Below are 20,002 nucleotides of genomic sequence, written 5' to 3' on the forward strand. Positions count from 1 at the left end.
AAAAAAGTTCATGTACATACACACTGTTAAAAATTCACGAACTCTAGAACTAGATTCTTAAACTATTAATGTAGGTACTGATAAAATTGTTGGACATATATGATAACTAACACCTTCACTCTAACCGTTTCCTAGGTTTTTGGTCTACCTTGTCAAATTTATTGTAGTGCTTGTTAATGCAACTGATATGCCATATAATGTGGTTTGAAACGCAACAGAGGGTTGTTATGCGCAAAATGAACAGGGACGGAACATTCATCCCAAGAACTTTGATTTGAACATATTTTATTGCATCAACATATACAAATGGTTCGAACACAGGTTCTTCCAATTTTTCAAAAATATATTTTACAAGTGCCGTTAAGTGGGTGGAAGGTATTGCATGTCCTCAAAACAAGTGTAAGTAAGACACCAAAAGCAATGAAAAAAGTATTAAATGAACAAGAGATAATAGAGAACACATGTAATATCTTAAGCATTTGCAAGTAAACAGGTATGTACAAGAGAGACGTATTGTGCATAAACACATACATGTACCTGAAAAGGTAAAGAGGTAAGAACACATGTGATGCAAAACAAATACAATAACACACGTGTTTGACATTGTTGGATCATCTAAACAAAACACGATTGAATTCTGTACAATTTTTATTAAAAAAAATGATTTGTTCTTAACTTGGTTAAGTTGACATAGGAAAAGAAACATAATGATATTAGTTTGATATTTACACAGTCTGTCTGAAGACAAAGCACGCACTAGTCGGTGTTCCAAGCGGCAGCGGCAGCATAGCTTGGATGGCGGTTTTTTACCTGTTTTCGAAAGTTTATTTACATCTTCTTCGTAGCAAATGGCGATTTTCCTAGCATTGTTAAGTTTAACAATTATTTTCACGTCATTAGTCCAGCAGGAAGATGCCTGGTCTGTTTCGACAGCTACAGGCATGTGTCTTGTAAAAGCCTCGCTGTCGAATTTTTTGTAATTGTTCGTCGGATTTTTGTTCATGCTCGTAATACTCCTCTTGTTCTTAAAAACAGCGTCACGGTCTCGATATCTAGTGAAGCGCACAATTATGTCTTTAGGTCGAGACTTCGACCCTTGTGGAGGTCCAAAAAGATGTGAATCACTAATCGAATATCTATCAAGAGTAATTTCAGCGGATTTCAGAATGTAGTTGTTGATAGTATTTAGTACAAGTTGTTCAGTATCTTAATTGTGTTGCTCAGGAATTCCAGAAAAGAACTTTTAAGCAGCATTTTATTAGAAATTGTTATTCCAATGTCGAGAGGTACATCACATCATTAAGTCTCATTTGCATTTTGACGTAAATGATCGTAGGTAGCCTCTTCTTCCTGGTTTTTGCTGTATGCAATGGTGTCATACCCGGACGTATCTCCGGTAATATTAGCTGAAGCGTTTTGATATATAATATTCCTTTCCGTATGTCTGTCCCTTTGATAGTCATTAACACCGTCTTGTTTGCTGCAGGGACTTTCATTTAATGAATTACTTCCCTTTGATATTTTCTGATAGCAGTGTTCCAATGCAAAAGATGGGTTACCCTCGGAAAAATCCAACTCTGAATAAACTTTTTTCTTAGACACAAATTTGACATCTGCTTTTTTAGTTCTATCAGTCTTCGTCATCTTACTTCTTCTTTGAAAAATGAATTGATGTATAAGTGAATGATATGCTTAAGTAAAACAGACATAAATAATATGACTTAAATAAACCAAATAAGTTTATAATCAAACGGTACATTTGAAACCTGGGGTCATCAACATTGTATATTTTTATTTACCGAGATCTATATATTTTAAGAAAACCATTTACTATTCATAGATCTATAGAAACAGACAGAGCTGAAATCCAGAACAGTTCTAACTATTTTATCGATCGGTCGAAACCTTCAGGAATCTCAGAAAAAATCACGGACTGCACAAAAAATTATGATGTCAGACGCAAATTCTCACATAAGACGACTTGATTTTTTTTTAACAAACTGATATACATAAACAATGATTAACTTATTTGTACTTACTTTTTACGATTTATTTATTAATTCTTTTAAAGATTTATGTAAATATAAAAATAAACGGTGATCTAAATCATTAAATACGCGTAAGCAGGTAATATATTTTTCTGCAATGTCACCACCTTCATATCCGTCATGAACTAACAAAGAAAGCATTAAATTGTTTAAATGAAATAAAAAAAAACTCATCCATTTCCTGTGTTCCAAATTAAATCCATTTTAAAAAGTCCTACTTTTTTATTCTAATTATTGAATCCAATAATGAAACTTCCCAAAAAGTGTTGATTTAAATTCATTTTGTTTAATTTAATGAAATGGAGTAAACGTTTTGAAAAGAAAATGATGGTACGACTTTATAAAACCCACAGAAAACAAGCACAAAACTTTCATGAATATAAGCATAATACCATAATAGATAAACATTGTATACTTTTTTTTAGGATATCTTCACTAATATAACACACTAGGTTATGCAACAATTTCTAATGTGTTTTATGGAACTCTAAGAGTTGTAAAATAATTACCTTTTATAAAGCACCACTCCAACTAAACACAGAAGTAAAACGATTAGACCTAAGGTGAGTGGCAAGGTTATTTTAAAAACTAACTCGTCACCTGAAACAATATGCAATTACATTACAAATTTATTTGATGTTAACTAAAACAAAACTTTCGACTTTTTGTCAAAGTATATCAACATTGTTAATGATTATAAAACAAAATATAATTACCTGATTCACTCGTTACTGAAAACAGGTCTCTATCGTAATTTCCAGTTTTAGATACTGAACTATTCGGTATAAAGGTTGATGCCGAAAATCTTCCTTGTGACGTTGTTACGTATTCCGTTGTTCGGCTTAGGGAAGTGTTCGATATACTTTGACAGAATATGGAACCCCTTAATTGATCAAAACAGGGTCTAAATAGGCAGTCGTTATTTGTGCACATTTGGCATTCTACAAATGTTCCTCTTTGTTCTCTCTTTACTTCCAATCCTTAGATTAAAAAAAAAAATACAATTGTAAGTGATTTTTCGAAAAAAAATAATGTAATCACTGATTTGTAAGGTGCTATTTTACAACTTCCGTACAAAATGATACTTCCCAGATATGGAATATTTACATATATTGCATGATTGTGAGAATCAATGCAATGATAGTCACGTGATATGCGTCCTGTTCTCACCTTAATGTACCGAACGACAGTTGATAATTTAGAATACATCGGGTTCTAATCGTTTTCAGTTCTAGTAAAGCAATAACGTAGTTATCGTTTACCTGTTTCTTTTTTGTCAATTTTAAAAATATGACGATGTCATATATGCGATAAAAACGTATCTAAATCGTCAATCTTTATAATGAAAAACTTAAATTAATTCTGTAACTTACCTGTTTACCCTATAAGGAACGAGAAAACTCATTTAATTTACAAAACTTTATATGAATTTTATGCCAATTGTTTTCCGCGATTCGGCAATCGTCGCAAACAAAGCGGAAATAAGATACACGCGGAAAAAATCTGATATACGGTATGCGTTATTTATCCTTTCTAAAAACAATATTCCAGACAAAATAGTTAATTTTGCCAATAACTTTTGTTTATACTTTTTTAGGTAATGAAATATATCTCCACTTTATTGTAAGATTAAAGATATCGAAAGTATCATTATCACTATAACAGACAAATACTTGAGATAATCTCTCCTAATTAAAAATAAAATGTTTCAAATGTCCCCAGAATGCATGAATCTCATGTTAAAGTAAATGGAGACCGACTTTAATGCATAAATATACTAGTATGTATTTTTCTGCCTCAAATAAAAAAAAAATATGGTTAATTCATATGATTTAAGACAAACCTTAAATTTAATATAATATTTGATAACATTTTTGTTTCGATTCAAACGCAGAACCATAATTAATACACAAATAAATTGAAATAGTGAATAATTTTCTCAACCTCAATAAGTGTAATTACAAAAAACAAGTTCAGTTCCATTCATATGCTTTTTTTACAATTGCGTCGTTGATGGAATTTCACATATACCTTGATCAAAACTTGTGTAAATTTGTCGTGCCACGCCTATCCACACAATCGGAAATTGGTAGTTTAAAAGAGTACAGGTAAGGCGTGGATTATTGAAAACGACATTTCCCAACAGATAATTAGGCGGATGTGATTTCTTACATTGGTCCATTGAAATAATCCAACTACTGGCATAACCATTATCTGTTAAGTCTGGGAAAATAAAACTCGTTATGTTGTTATATGGAAAACAAATCAGTAACTTCCCATGTCACTGCAAATTTGATTTTACTATTTCACACAGCATATAAACATATTGCGGAAACAAAACTTACTCATATTTTCACACACTTTGTAAAAGGATGAAGAACATGTTTGCGGTATAAATCGTATATCTTCTTTGGAACATTGTAAACTCATACATCTTTCCACAGAGTTAAAACTGACTAAGAAAGGGATAAAAGAGTGTTTACAAAATATTCAATTTATCGATATTTTAAATCCATGGTTAAAATCAATTTATATGACAATTATTCACCTTGATATTATATCATTATATAGATAAAGTACCTTCTTTAAATTCAAATAAGTTGTAAGCGTTTTCCCCACCACAATCTCCTGCATAAACAATGTCTGTGTTATCTTCACAAGTGAGGTTACAAGCAGAAGGTGACAGTTTATCAAAAGAATTTAAGTTGAGGTCGCTCTGCATACACAAACAGTTATTCGTCTACGTAAATTAAGAAGAAAAATAGGAATTAAGCAGTTCAAAGTTATCTGAATAAGAAAACACAGTTAAGTAATATCATGTGCAATACCTACTTTTATAGCGAACTTATAACTATTTTCATGATAACACAGTTCTTGACACATTCCAACAGAACTTATCATCATAGTCTTTTTAACAACGGTTGGAATTAGTTCCACGGAATCTGAATAGCATCCTTCAAACAAGAAAGTTTGAAAAAGGTAAGCATAGCAAAGATAAATTTTTATTTATAACACTGATTATTCATCAAAAATACAAGCAGGTAATATTGACCTAAAATATTTATCCATGGTGTCAATCGGCGAAAAACTCCTGTCCAATATGGTTGGATACTTTTGTCTTTATCTATAGTTAATCCCTGACCCAAACAATGATCTTGAGCATCAAACCAATTATGTGAAAAATTGCCCGTTGGCTTGATATCTGTTTAAAATAGAAACGAGACAAAATATACCTCAGTCTTATAGGGGAAAAAGCTACGAGGAAATGTTAGAGTCATTCTTAAAATCCCATTGTTCCTTTTATGCTGTAATATAAATACTATCTTGATTTAACATACCTGTGAAAAGGATAGTTGTCGATAATATAAAAATATATAACTGATATGATTGATCCATAATTCTGTTTTAATGTTGAAACCTAAAAAGGAATCAAATGCATGTTTTCACAGAGCTATACTAAGCTGTCAAAAATCAGTATTCTCTTAATAAAAGACACAAAACTGAACTTAAAAGTATATGTAGCTTATAGTGAACGTATATTTAGATATGTCTTAAGAATTCATATTAAAGTACAATCGATATACGATTTTTTCGGTGACAGTATATGTGCATTTATCAATGCAATAGTCTATATCGACATGCATTCATTTAAAGCATATACTTAAGTGCGATACACATAAACGACATTCACGTTGGTATATTGTGTACGTGTAAGCCAGCATTGGTCTTTTAATCCTGTGATAATTAAAACAGAAAAGGCCATTAATATGTAATAAAAAGCATCTACAGATTAAATATGATTCAATACGTACCAGCAAAGTAAAAACTAAAACCAAATCCCCCTATGAATGATCACCTGTTGCAAAATAAACATAACGATCTATCAGGAGAGACTTAGTATGCGTGTTCTAAATTTTACTTCCGTGTTTGTGAAAACAGTCTGGGGATTTCCCCATTGTAGGGTGTTTTTTTTAAATGCGAGAGTTTTGAGGAGAGATCTATATCACAACCTTTCTTATATAATTATATAGGTAGGTTTGAACATGTTGACCACCAACCAATCCGTCTATTTTTTCTAATTAAATTTACTGTTAAATCGATGCATTTTTATGCAAACAATGTGTACTGCATTGTTGATTTGGGTCAGAATTCAATAAAAATGCAGTTATGTAATAAATATATTCTTTTATTCCTTAAAAATGGAGAATATTATGAAATCAAAAAACAAGCTTATATAAAGTTGATGACAAATTAATAACAGAACATTTTTAGATACTTATATAAGAACTGACAGCTACCTAACATGAACATTTGCCACAGTGTAAAGGATTCTGATTATCAAATAAAACCTATTCAAATACATCAAATGATTTCAAAACATCTCAGCATTTTGTATTTATAGTTAACAAATGTTGAACAGCTTAAAAGGATATGCATATACTCTTTACCAGATTTGTTACGAACTATTTTCATACATGAAATCTGCATCAACAAATTAATAATGACCTTTTAAAAGAATCCGCTTTAGCAAAAAACCACAACTTATTAAGACTTAACCTTGAATGAATCGTACATTAAAAACACATAATTATCAGACATTACAGGAAAAGTAGCACGCCTTTCTTTTTCTTCTTCTGTCCATATTGTTTTAGTATTTTGCGAAAAACTGTATTACATTTGTTAACAAACGAACGAAAGAGTTCATATTTTTTAGCCGTTTCTGACAGAGTCTGAATAGAAAACAACGTTTCAGTAATTTGAGCTTCATAAATAAATCTATAAACTAGTTGTGTAGGGAAGTTTGATCTTATCTATGGAGTCTACCTTGTTAAGTGCTTGTCAATTTAAAAAAGAAGAAACGAAATATCTTTCATAGGTCTGGTCTGGTTTGTTTGCAGACTTGTATGCAACAACAATTTTTTCACTTGAGTGTATCAAAAAAGGAAAACTTTCGACCTTTTTTTGTATTTTTAAGATATACATTTTGCTCGTTTATTGTTCCGGACAACAAAACAATAGATTGACATCAATATCCATTAAATTACAGCATTCACACTTGGTCTAACGAATATTCACAATCTGTAAAACAATGTTTTTGTCAAGATTTATGACTAGATGTAGGTATTAATAATCTTTCAGAGGATTTTACATAAAGCTGTGGTTAAGGAAGTCTTTTGTGGTTTTCGATTTGTCAAACGTAAATTTGATTAATTGTTCAATCTATCAAGATGAAAGGAAATGAAAAGAGTATACTTTTCTTTCTTTTTTTAATTATCATACAACTTAGCATAGAAATAGTAATCAATATTTAGAATCTAACAAGAACTATCCATTTGGTGGAATGTTGGCAGAGAAAAATATCATTTGCTTTGCAATTCGGAATTGCTGTAGATTAATGTGTATGTTTGAGTATTTTTTGAAACGATAACATTAATGTCAGTGAACTACTGATGTGGTACTTGGGTTTCAGAATATGTTTTTAAAATAATATTTACTTATCAAATTACATTTTTATCAGCCTTTTAAAGCGCCCATTATATACATTAATTTGTGTGAAAAAATCACTAAAATCAGTTTTTCTCTCTTATAAATTGCTTTTCTGTTACTTTATATCTTTATATGAAGTCTTCAAAATACGTAAAAATAATAAATATTTTAAGATTAGAACTTAAAAAAATAATCAAAATAATTCAAAATTTAAGAAAATTAAAGAAAATGCGGGCTAAGTAATATCAATTTCAGTTTCAATATTTATTCCCATTTAGTTATATAAGCTGATACACATTCTGATATTCTATCATTTCTTTGAAGAATAGAATCTTCATATCTTAAACAGTTTTCTACATAACTGAAAAGAACTACATTTATTTTTATCATAATTTAAGTCGAGGAAAAAAAGGTACTGACCTTGACCTAACCTTAATGCAAAAACAAGAAAATCAAATTTGATTTATAATTGATAAAATCATTTGGTAATATGATTTGTTTAACTGTGCCAAAATTTCATGAATTTCTTATTATAAGAAGTATGTTTGATAACGAGAAGACTCCTTCCTGAAACTAAGTTTAAAAAAAAAACATGATACAATACCTCACTTTTAGATTACACTTCCTTTTATCCGTGTGTGGAAGGCTAGCAAGATAATATGAAAACTTTTTGCAATTAATGAATAACTAAACAGATAATGCCCATGAGAACAAAGGATTGACTTATTTTTTTGTTTGTTTGTTTCGTTTTTTGTTTGTTTGTTTTGTTTTTGTTTTTTGGGTTTTTTTTTTTGGTTTTTTGTTCGTTTTTTGTTTGGTTTTCTTTTTTTTTTTGGGGGGGGGGGGTTGGCATTGGATTAATATTTTATTGTTAAGACAGAGAATGTTGTGTGCTAGGTTTAGGATACAACCTCACAAATTTGAGGTAGTAATAAAATAACAAGTTTTTTTAGGCACATTATTAAAATATGTATCATTTATTAATTTAGAAAAGTGATTTACGCCTTTGCAGCATTTTATTTGCAGATAATTATTATCTTTAAACTCCACCCCTCCCCCTAGAATGCAGAATAGTTTGTATTGTTTGATTTGAATTGTTTGCAGACATTAAAATGAAAATAACACTAAACAAATGAAACTTGTGAAATAATATATGAAGTATTTTCCGTGAATATATACTTCTGAATATTGTGACTTCGCATACACGAATAAAATAAGATCAAAATATCATCAGTAAAAGATGATGAGATTCTTTCATAAACGATATGCAACACAAAACTCAAGTATCAATATTGCAACTGTTACACTAATTACTTTCAGAGCCTTAATAAAAATGGGTTGTCTACTTTATTAAGCTCAAAGACGGACGGCCACTTCCTGTTGATTGAAAATCCATTAAACTTATTCATATTTACGACATCGTTTTATCTTACTTTAAGCTACATAATGACAATGAATGCACAAATTGTCTTATAGACATAAAAGATGTAGAAAAATATTGATCATACTAAATGATGGCATTACAAAATTTGTAACAAGATTAATAATTCATATAATCAAAAAAAGGCTTAAAACCTAAAATACTTTTTTCATCTGAACAAAATATTGCATACATTCATAGCATTTCCCCGATTAAGTTATCAGTTAAGTTATCAGAAAAATCAGCTCTAATAATAAATTGTATCTACGTGTATTAAAGAGGCATGGCCACGATTTTGGTCAAAAATTAATTTTCCGATGTTAATATTTACAATGCTTCAGACAGACAATTCTAATAGGCAACCGGAATTTGAGTGTCATTTGTTGAGCTATAAACGAGTTACAGAGCTTGAAATTCTTCGCTATGTAAACAAAGCGTTTTTTGACATTTTGAACCGCCGAAGTTAAAACTTCAGGTTTAAACCTAAAACAAATGTGTTAAACGTTAGGAATTGTTTATCTATGCCTAAAATAGATAAAAAGACAGTCAAATAGGCTGGAAAAAGATTTTGTACTGGAAAATTGAACCCATGTAAACAAAAAACAGGGCACGAGCCTTGTTTACATGACAAATAATTGTGAGCCCTGTATATTGCTTGCAACTCTACGAACGACTCTCAAATTTCATTAGATAATTAGAAATGCATTTTAAAGCATTGTAAATAATAAAACAGAAAAAAAGAATTTGACCAAAATCGTGACCATGCCCCTTTAAAAAGGAATCAATGCCGATGGTTTAATAATAAGATTTATTTTCTTTTGAACAATTAATAAGATTATTATAGCAATGAACAAACATAACTGCACTATAAATAAATCTGGGAAAATTCATTCTCCGTATATATTGTGACGTCATACTTTTTTCTCATTGCCTCACATCCTACAACGGTTGTAAACTGATCAGGTGGGTAAACAGAGTGAAGGAAAATCGCACCCACCCACTCCACGTTCTAATTATAGTCAATATTACATGTAAAACTACTACGTTTGTACATTTTAATAACGCTTTCTGTCGTAGTTTTTATCTATATTACCAGATTCCTAACAGAATACTACAATAAATGATTAAAGCTGCTTGGTCCGATTTTTTTGTAATTACAGTATCAAATTTTTTTCCATACAAATCATTTATCTTAGAAAGTTATGGACTTTCTCCTATTTACACGAGCAGAATCAGTCTCCTTTCAAAGTTAGAAATATTCAAAGTAAATAAAAATAATTTCTCTTTGGGCAACCGAAAAAACAAACCAAAATGCATCACGGGAATGTTAAGAAAAGGAAACCGCTTGGTTTCGTCCCCCGAATGATTGGGGTTATTCAACCCGCATGCTATGCATCGATGGTAAAGAAAGCAGACTTCGGAAATATTAGCGAACAAAACGTACACATGCTTATTTGTAATTTGTCTGATCATTTCGACCTTTATTTAAAGCGATGTCAAAGTCGTAATACAATCATACCCGTCTCGTCGTCAGGGGTAAAATTTAACATGAGGCGAAATAACGCGGTACCTTTTAATGTCGTTTTTTTTGTTAGCAAATTTTGTACGTATTTTTCTTCATTGAAATTTGGCATAATTTACGGTAAAACTACTGCAATGTCTATTATTATACATATACTAAGCATAGCCATCGTTTAAAAGCGTGCATAAAATTTGATATAAAATCGGACCAAGCAGCTTTAACATTTTACATTTGCCTTCATTGTATTTAATAATTAATATTACTGGATTTAGTTGCTTGAATATTTATAACGTGTTTTGTCATGAAAGAGTATGTCTACGTATAAATAACTTGTACATTTTGAAGTTTTTAATTAATTCCCATAGGCTTGGGTCTGTAATTGGCATACTTTGACTTGTAGGTTTATTGAGGTGTACGTACCACACTTCAGTTTTGACGTGTTAAAAAAATACCCCTTATTTTGTGAATATGACGTCACCACGTGGCACAGGAATACATATCGTCAAAAACAGTTTGTTCATGTTTGATAATCACTGCATGTTGGGCTTAACGTGATGAATTATACAACATACACCAAAGCATACAATAGCATTGAAATTTCATAGCATAGCATTTCTTCTCATAGAATCACATTAATCATACCATAGCATAGCATACAACATGATTTTAACTCGGTTTTAAATGGGTTTTTTTTTAAAGAATAAATGTGAACATTGCAGATTAGTGGTAACTTTGGCTTCTTATAATTTAACTTCGAATTATATGGTACTCTTCTGTGTATGGGGGCGTTTCAAATGTCATAGCATACCAAAACATAGCATAGCAGAGAAGTTCAATAAGCCCTTTATTTCAATTTTTTTATAGTATAGCACACAAATCTCATAGCATTGCATTGAAATCTCATAGGATATCATCAAAATCACATTCCATAACAAAGCATGAAATTGTAAAAGAAAAAACATGTAAACGTTTTATTTATTTCGTAAATCTCAAAGCTATGTACATGTACATGTAGTATTTTGCATTGTAACTGCAATGAAGGAAATCAACTAATTAAAGGGTAATCACAGCGTAATTACTTCCAAAATTATTACTTGATTACATTAAAAAAAGTTTTAATTTCTAAATAGTAAATGTTGTCATTATTCAAGTGATTAGATAAGTAACACAAAAGGCATTTATTTTGGACAGAGATTACTTTTTATACTCGCATGCATTGTTCTTTTACTTGATTATCGGACTGTGCACATGTATTAACTCATAAATGCTTGAATTTACACACTTTGAAGTCTTCTGATAACAATGCTCCAATGCAAAGGATAAGCTGTTCTGTGAATAATCCAAATTAGTATGTATACATATTGCCCCCCCCCCCCCCCCAGAACAGCCTTTTTATAGAAATACCATATGAAGGCAGGGCGATACCTAACATCAGGGCGCTCGAAGAGGAGTAAGTTTTGATTTGATAATTCATAGATATTTGATCAAAACATTATATCGAAACTGATTGAAAGTACGTGTTTTGTCTTTATGTTTGGATACCGTCGCCTCTGTAACACACCAGGATGTGCAGACAAATTCTCATACCGAATTAAACAGCGGGATTCCTTTTTCCCGCACCAGCTGTGTGTTATGACACCCTCGTTATTTAACAAGAGGCAAATGGACCACATTGCTCTTATGAGGAACAATAGGTATGATAAAATAAGCTTAATGGAGTCATGATACAAACAGTCTCGACAATGTACAATAATACACGTCAGGCTTGGGGTAATGCTAAATGTAATGGTAATGCATTGCAATGCATTACATGTTTTCAAAGTAATGCTAGTAATGTGTAATGCCACAAAATTAGCATTACAAGTAATGGTAATGTAATTTATTACTTTCCAAAATTTAGTGTAATGCTGGCATTACATGGCATTACATTGCATTACTATGCTTATTTATGCATGTTCACTTTAAAAAATGTGATGAATAAATTGAATTTGATTAACTTTATTATAAAGAAGAAAGAAATAATTCTTGAGATAAAAATATTTTAGTTGTATTAAAAAAGATTTATAAAATTTCCTTTTTAAATTGTTCATATTACTAGATATACCAACACAGTTTCATAACATTTTTATGCACCATTTTTATGAGTGTTGTTTTTAAGAGTTTTAAATCATTTAAACAATTTACTCTAATTAGTTTGCACTTCAATAAAGATGTGTCAACAACACACTATGGCCCCCAGGATAACCTAGGTATCAAAACAATCTGTTGTTATAAGAAGTGCTAAACACCCCAATCCCCTTCCCTACACCATGTCCCAATAGAATAGGGGACAGACAATGCACCTTTACGGACACAATGAATGCACTGTCCATCCATGATGAAAATCAAAATCACTTCCAATATTATAACCCATTTGAAAATGATCTCTCTCTCTCTCTCTCTCTCTCTCTCTCTCTCTCTCTCTCTCTCTCTCTCTCTCTCTCTGTTGTACATGTATATTAAGTACATTAGTTTGGACTGATAGAAAATACAAGATTCGTGTATTTTTTCTATTCTTTCACTTAATATATCCTAAGATAAAGATTGTCAAACAATCGTTCAGTCTCAGCTTCCACTGCACCTGTAGAACGTTTATTTAGTATAGCTGGGAAAATTTTCAAACTAATAGGATGCAGTTTAAAGATGAAACCTTTGAAACTTTGATCATATAATGCAATAGCAATCTGTTGTCTTAAAGTGTCCTCAGCATAAAGAAATCTGATTAAAATATATTAAGAAATATGAATGGGAAAACCCCTCTGTCTATAAATTAATACAATTAAGTGTCCAAAATTATAAAGATTTGTGTTATCTGGGGGAATATCTCAATTTAGCTTTTTAATAAACGCAACATTATTCCATAAATTGTTTTCTATTATGCACGAATTCTGTGTCTCTATATCATATCTGACATTATCATGCCAAATGTCTATAGATATCTTTTTACTTATGTAATATGTTGTTCATAATGCCACAAGATTATTATATATTGAGCAAATAAAGAATGACTCTTGTATATATAGTCATTGAATTTGAACCTGATACTGAACATGAAACTGTAGATATGTTAAAGAGCGTTTTATATTTGAAACATTTGCAAAAACTCTTTATTAGCTTTACTTTTTTAAAACAAAGTAACGGTAATGGTAATGCATTACTTTACTCATGTAATGGTAATGTAATGCATTACTTTAAGAAAATCAAGTAATGGTAATGGTAATTTAATGCCCAAAGTCATGAAGTAATGGTAATGCATTTTGAGTATTGCAGTTCTCAAAAGAATATTCTTAATAATTGTTTATCTATGGGATATAAACCTACATCAAACTCCGAACCCCGTGTGAGGCCAAAGAAGTGTCCAGGGGCCAAAGTCTATACAATTATATAGGACCATCTGGCTGAATATGTTTCTGAAAAAAAAGGTTTTTAAAGATTTACTCTTTATATTCCTATGTAAAACTTCGACAACCAATTGTGTCCCCACCCTTTTCTCGGTTGTCATGGTTTTCACAACTTTGCATCTACACTACCTTAAAATGCTGCCACACAAGTGTCAGCTCTCCTGGCTGTTTGGTTTCTGAAAAGAAGATTTTTTAAATATATACTTTATATATTTCTATGTTAAACTTCGATCCCATATTGTGGCTACACCCTTTCCTCAGGGGTCATGGTTTTCACAACTTTGAATCAACACTACCTTAGGATGCTTCAACACAAGTTTCAGCTTTCCTGGTCTAATGGTTCTCTAGAAGAATTTTTCAATAATTTCTAATTATCTCCCCTTGAAAAAGGTTGACCTATGCCAAGTATGGATGAAATTGTCTGAGAAGTTCTTGTGAAGATGTTCAAAATGTGAAAAGTTTACGGAAAGACAGACAGACGGACAGACAGACGGACGGACGACAGACAAAATGTAATCAGAAAAACTTACTTGAGCTTTCAGCTCAGGTGAGCTAAAAAAGGACTCGATAGTTATTTTTTTAAAAATGTTCTGTGTTCGTTCTCTAAGAGGTGTAAGATAATTACTATTTATAAAGCAACACTCCCACTACACATATTGCTGAAAAAAAGAAAAGAAATAAATTCTTAAATGACATTATTTTCTTTGGACCAATTCAAAGTAAGCATGGGTACTTATATGTATGCTGCATATCAGAATATCTTACTCTCAGTGTAAAATATACACCCCAGATATGAAAAAAAAGCAAATATTAAATCGTCATAATTGATATCATTGCTTTAGATAAATCAATTAAAACATTTTAGTTACGTTCTGTGCATTATCTTATGGCAACAACATGTAGGAACCCATAAAAGGGAAGGTGGGATAGCAAATGCTTAATAAAGTTCTGTAGATTTTTTTCAGACTTATCTCATTAATCAACAAATGGTGCACTCCAACATCATCTATTTATGAAATAAAGTACGAGTTTTCGTGAAAGTTGCATAATAACCCCCGAGGTTGAAAATTGTTGTTTTTATCCTGCAACATTCACGAAAACAAGAACTTTTTTATATTCTACTAACAGCCCATTATTTCTACTGATCGATTCTCCTATAGGGAGACAGGCTAGGTCATTTTGACGGCTGTTCCGTGTAACCCCAACGGTTTTGTTAGTAATGTTTACATGTGTATCGATCAAAGGAATCTCTTGCTTTGGGTTTTTAATACTCTTCACTTATTTAGAAAATATCTTTGAATCATATTTGTAAAAATTTAAGGGCAATTTAAATCGATTATTACTACTACACGTTGTATATCTCATGTAAAAACACGTAGTGAAAATGTGCTATGGAGGTCATAGGAACAGCCGCATTGACCTCTTTTAAAAAATAAACATTTGAGGCAATACACATCGTTATGACTTGAGCTAACACGTGAAATTTACATGATTTTAAAACTTTTTACGGACTGAAGTTGTACTTTCATGATCAGTGCGAGACAAATAGGTATTTCTGATCTGATAATTTACCGATGGCGTTCTCCAATTATATTTGAGAATAATGTCCGCGGCATCTCTTTGATATTTGCAATAACTATAGTAGAAATGAAAATATTCTCTGCAATTCAAATGTGTGCTATTTATTTCGTGTTCGAGCTGTGTGATATATAAAGCTAATACAGATAGTAAAAAATTGAGACAAACATTTTATCCAGACGATATCCACCGTTAAAATTAGTTCAATTTTATTACATGTATTAACAAAGTCATAGAATAATTTCATATGATATGAACAAATAACGATATTGACGTTGACGTGACACATGAAGTTTTTGTTCATTGTATGCCATGCTGCAGTTGAATACTTTTAAAGACTCATGATGCTTTTAATGTTATTTTAAGATGCAAGATGAACAATGTAGATTTATCTAATACATGCTAAATAACGATGAATTTCATCTTCTTATGATCACTTTCATCACTTCAGGTTTACGCATAACCTTGTCATCTCAAGCCACAGTCCGGAGTCCGCGGGAGGATGTACAGTGTAACCTTATGGTTTGTACTGTATTTCAAAATTTAAAAAAAAAATGTTAACCCACGCAAATCTCTTTTGTCTTGGGTAACTAAAAAATAAATGTTTTATTTAGAACATTGTAGATTTATATTTTGTAATATTTTGTTTATGATTGTAATTTATTTGTTATAACAAAACGATAAATCACCGCTGTTCATTTCTGAAAGGTGATTAAAAGGTTATAAATAAGTGTCAAAATACTTCTTCTATGTCACAATTTATTATTTATTAGTCAAATGTCAATATGTCATCTTTCAAACTAAAATTAATTTGACTGAATGAATTATGATATTCTTGTAAACATTTTTATTGAAACGTCTACTATTTTTGTTCATTCCTAGGGTCAGTACAGCCCACTTTTAAAACAATCACAATTATTACATTGATATTACAATTGAATGTCTGGTGTCATGGAATCTACAAAATTCATGCAGATTGTTTATATTAATCGACGCATTTGTTTACAAAATTTTAAATAAAGCCAAACAATGATTTTTTTAATATTCTTATAAAAACGATTCTAAAGTTTTTGTAAAAAGAAATTAAATTTATGATATTGCTATATGTTGGAATTAGATCCTTTGGTGCTTATAATTAATGCCAAAAATACTTCATGAAAGTATTTTAAAAGGAAAGCTTAAATGATAGTTGAATAATTTAGGATTTAGCTGCTCTTTAATTTTGTAATTGTATAGTACAGTGGTAACAACGTTATTGTTGACAAGCCAATCGTGTTAAATAGTTCGTGTAACGTGGGTGATCGTTCGTGTAACGTGTGGGATTGTGCGTGTATCAGGGCAATTGGTTTGCGTTTTTTACCGTGCGTGTTCGTGCGTGACCATGCAGGTTTTTCGTTTTGTATTTTTTTTTTTACGGAATGCAAGGATTTTTTTTATTTCTATAGCTCATTCAATCTTTTGTTCGGTCGAGTTAGTTTTGCTTAATTTTATAATCAGCCTATATCAAGCATCAATTGTGTCTTGACAAATAATTTGAATCATATTAGCAAAAGCGACACGTTGAATGAAAGCGGCAAAGCTTACCCATTCCCCGTTTTAAACTAAACGATTATTCCCAACGTTTTTCTTTCAAATGAGAATACGAAACGCATTATTATTTAGTAGATTGTATACACATTTGTTTGAAATAAAATTTATTTAGACACTTTAAAATTTAGAATAAATAGAAATAAATCAATTATATACTGTAAATTATGAAAATATTGGATGTGAAAAATCGAAATTCTATGGAACAAGGGGGCAGGTCTATTCGCCGGAATGGCGATGTAATATACGTAGTGACATGTATAAAAAGGTCGATAACTTGTGTTGTGTATAAGCTATCGTCATTCGGTTTTCAGTTTTTTCATCTATGGATATAGGGCTATCGAAATATATAAAAATAATTTAGATAATTAAATGTTTAATATGCAAAACCTTTGCCGGAATGAGCTATGGTCGTAAAAAATAGGCGCCGAAATGAGGTAGTCGTCTTCATAAAACAGTTAATATCTCAAAAAGTTTTTAACATTTTTTCATTCGGACACGATTTTTTTAATTATTACGACCATATCTTTGAAACATGTAAAAATTGAATCCATATGTTTTGATTTGATATATAAAACCTTTGCCGGAATGAAATTTTTTCGTTGAAAAAGAATGCTGTTATCGTGCAGTCATTCCAACATAATCACCTGTATCGTTAATACCCTCGAATATTTTTTTATTCGGTAAAGATCACACCGATGTATTCACCACTTGGAATTCTGTTAGCAGCATTTAATTTATCGAATATCTGTGATGGCGACATACCGATCTCGGAATCCTTTTTAATTTGTTGAATAACGGACGGACACGTTCTCACGAATTCACTGTCTGTTTTGCTGTTTCCGTGTGCTAATGGACTGTACAGAGATTCATCACCGGAGTAACGGACTAACACTAAGTTGCGATTTGACTCCAGAAAATATGCACTGCGCGTAAATTTAGTTGATCCGACGGCTCGTTTTGTTTTCGAATATTTGGTTCCCGTGGTTTTTATCTTGAAGTATTTCCGATGAAGCGTATCCCCTTCGACTTGAACACTCGAACTTCCGTTGTTTATCAATTGATACTGGTCACATCTCCAATCGTCGGCGTTTAGACTTTTGATGACATACGTTTCACCTCCTTTCGGTTTTACGGGCGGAATTTCGGAAACTTTGCTGAGTTCTGGATTCTGAAGTATCTTGACGATCTGTTGCTGTTCCATTACCACTTCCAAGCCATACACGATCACACCACCACCCTTGAGCACACTATCACGTTGACGAGATACTCTTACACGGGACACACTTGTACGCACACTGGGGGTAGGAACACTATCATGGGACACACATGGCACACTGGGGGTAGGAACGCTAACACGGCACACACTTGCACGCACACTGGGAACAGGAGCACTGCGACGGGACACACTTGCACGAACACTGGGGATAGGGGCACTATCACGGCACACACTTGTACGCACACATGGAACGGGAGCACTGCGACGGCACACACTTGCACGAACACTGGGGATAGGAGCACTATCACGGCACACACTTGCATGAACACTTGGGATGGTAGCACTACGACAGGACACAAGCACACTTGACAGCACATCTTCAACTCGGGATTTCCTTAGGCACCTTTTCTTCATTGAAGCTGTAACTTTTAATTGTCCAAGAATGAACACTTGTACGCACACTGGGGATTGGAGCACTGCTACAGGACACACTTGACAAGCTGGGAACATGAGCACTAGCACGGGACACACTTGCACGCACACTTGGAACGGGAGCACTGCGAGGGGACACACTTGGCAAGCGGGAAACAGGAGCACTAGCACGGGACACACTTGCACGCACACTTGGAACGGGAGCACTGCGAGGGGACACACTTGGCAAGCGGGGAACAGGAGCACTAGCACAGGATACACTTGCACGCACACTTGCAACGGGGGCACTGCGAGGGGACGCACTTGCACGAACACTGGGGATAGGAGCACTAGCACGGGACACACTGGATACACTTACACGGGGCAACGATGGCCAGATGATTTTGTCGTCGAGATCGGCGGTGAATTCCGGGATGACAGTCGGCTGAGTTGTTCGGAGAAGCGCATCTCGGTAGTCGGTTGGGATTGGATCTTCACGGTCTTCACACACACTCTCCGGCTGACAGCTAGGGGCCCTCACACACATACTAAATTCAGCAAAGCAATTATAGATAACTATTTATAATGAACGACATGATGACTTTATTAATTATAATAACCACCATTAATGTGGGTATGTTAAATTTGCATATTTATATATATTTTTATATTTATGAATTATTGTACTTTAAACACTGAATGCTATAGATGGTCGATGTTGAAGAGTTCATCTTGTTCATGTGTTTTAATTACAGGCGTTGTTCACACCTCTTTGTATTATGGCTTCTTTACCTGAGCGATACCTGAGTGAATCGATTAAGATTTGTAAATTTTGTGTGAAAAATTCTCATTCCGGCAAAGGTTTTGAGCATTTAATATTAGTTTATCATACAAAACTATATATTTTCTGAAAGGTATATATCTCAGGATGAAAAAAATCTTTACCGAATAAAAAAATATTCGAGGATATTAACGATACAGGTGATTATGTTGGAATGACTGCACGATAACGGCATTCTTTTTCAACGAAAAAATTTCATTCCGGCAAAGGTTTTATATATCAAATCAAAACATATGGATTCAATTTTTACATGTTTCAAAGATATGGTCGTAATAATTAAAAAAATCGTGTCCGAATGAAAAATGTTAAAAACTTTTTGAGATATTAACTGTTTTATGAAGACGACTACCTCATTCCGGCGCCTATTTTTTACGACCATAGCTCATTCCGGCAAAGGTTTTGCATATTAAACATTTAATTATCTAAATTATTTTTATATATTTCGATAG

The 20,002-nt window shown here is 32.2% G+C and overlaps 1 protein-coding gene across 4 annotated transcripts; it reads right to left on the reverse strand.

Annotated features, from left to right (window-relative positions):
• Window positions 1–108: 108 nt before the first annotated feature.
• LOC128171648 (uncharacterized) lies at window positions 109–5,967 on the reverse strand. Of its 4 annotated transcripts, none has more exons than XM_052837427.1 (10): window positions 5,861–5,967; window positions 5,387–5,466; window positions 5,101–5,250; window positions 4,881–5,002; window positions 4,629–4,764; window positions 4,394–4,504; window positions 4,080–4,271; window positions 2,765–3,028; window positions 2,558–2,648; window positions 109–1,654 (listed from the first exon to the last, which is right to left on the reverse strand). In XM_052837427.1, exons 2-10 carry the CDS (start codon window positions 5,442–5,444, stop codon window positions 1,300–1,302), a joined length of 1,479 nt encoding a protein of 492 aa, XP_052693387.1. In that variant the 5' UTR covers window positions 5,445–5,466; window positions 5,861–5,967; the 3' UTR covers window positions 109–1,299. The 4 variants fall into 4 exon arrangements, with proteins under 4 accessions (XP_052693387.1, XP_052693386.1, XP_052693385.1 ...); XM_052837426.1 differs by having other exon boundaries at window positions 109–1,651; window positions 4,629–4,788; XM_052837425.1 differs by having other exon boundaries at window positions 4,629–4,788.
• Between the last annotated feature and the right edge of the window lie 14,035 nt (window positions 5,968–20,002).

The sequence above is a fragment of the Crassostrea angulata genome, chromosome 2 (assembly GCF_025612915.1).
Source record: "Crassostrea angulata isolate pt1a10 chromosome 2, ASM2561291v2, whole genome shotgun sequence".
Classification (NCBI taxonomy): Eukaryota; Metazoa; Mollusca; class Bivalvia; order Ostreida; family Ostreidae; genus Magallana; species Magallana angulata.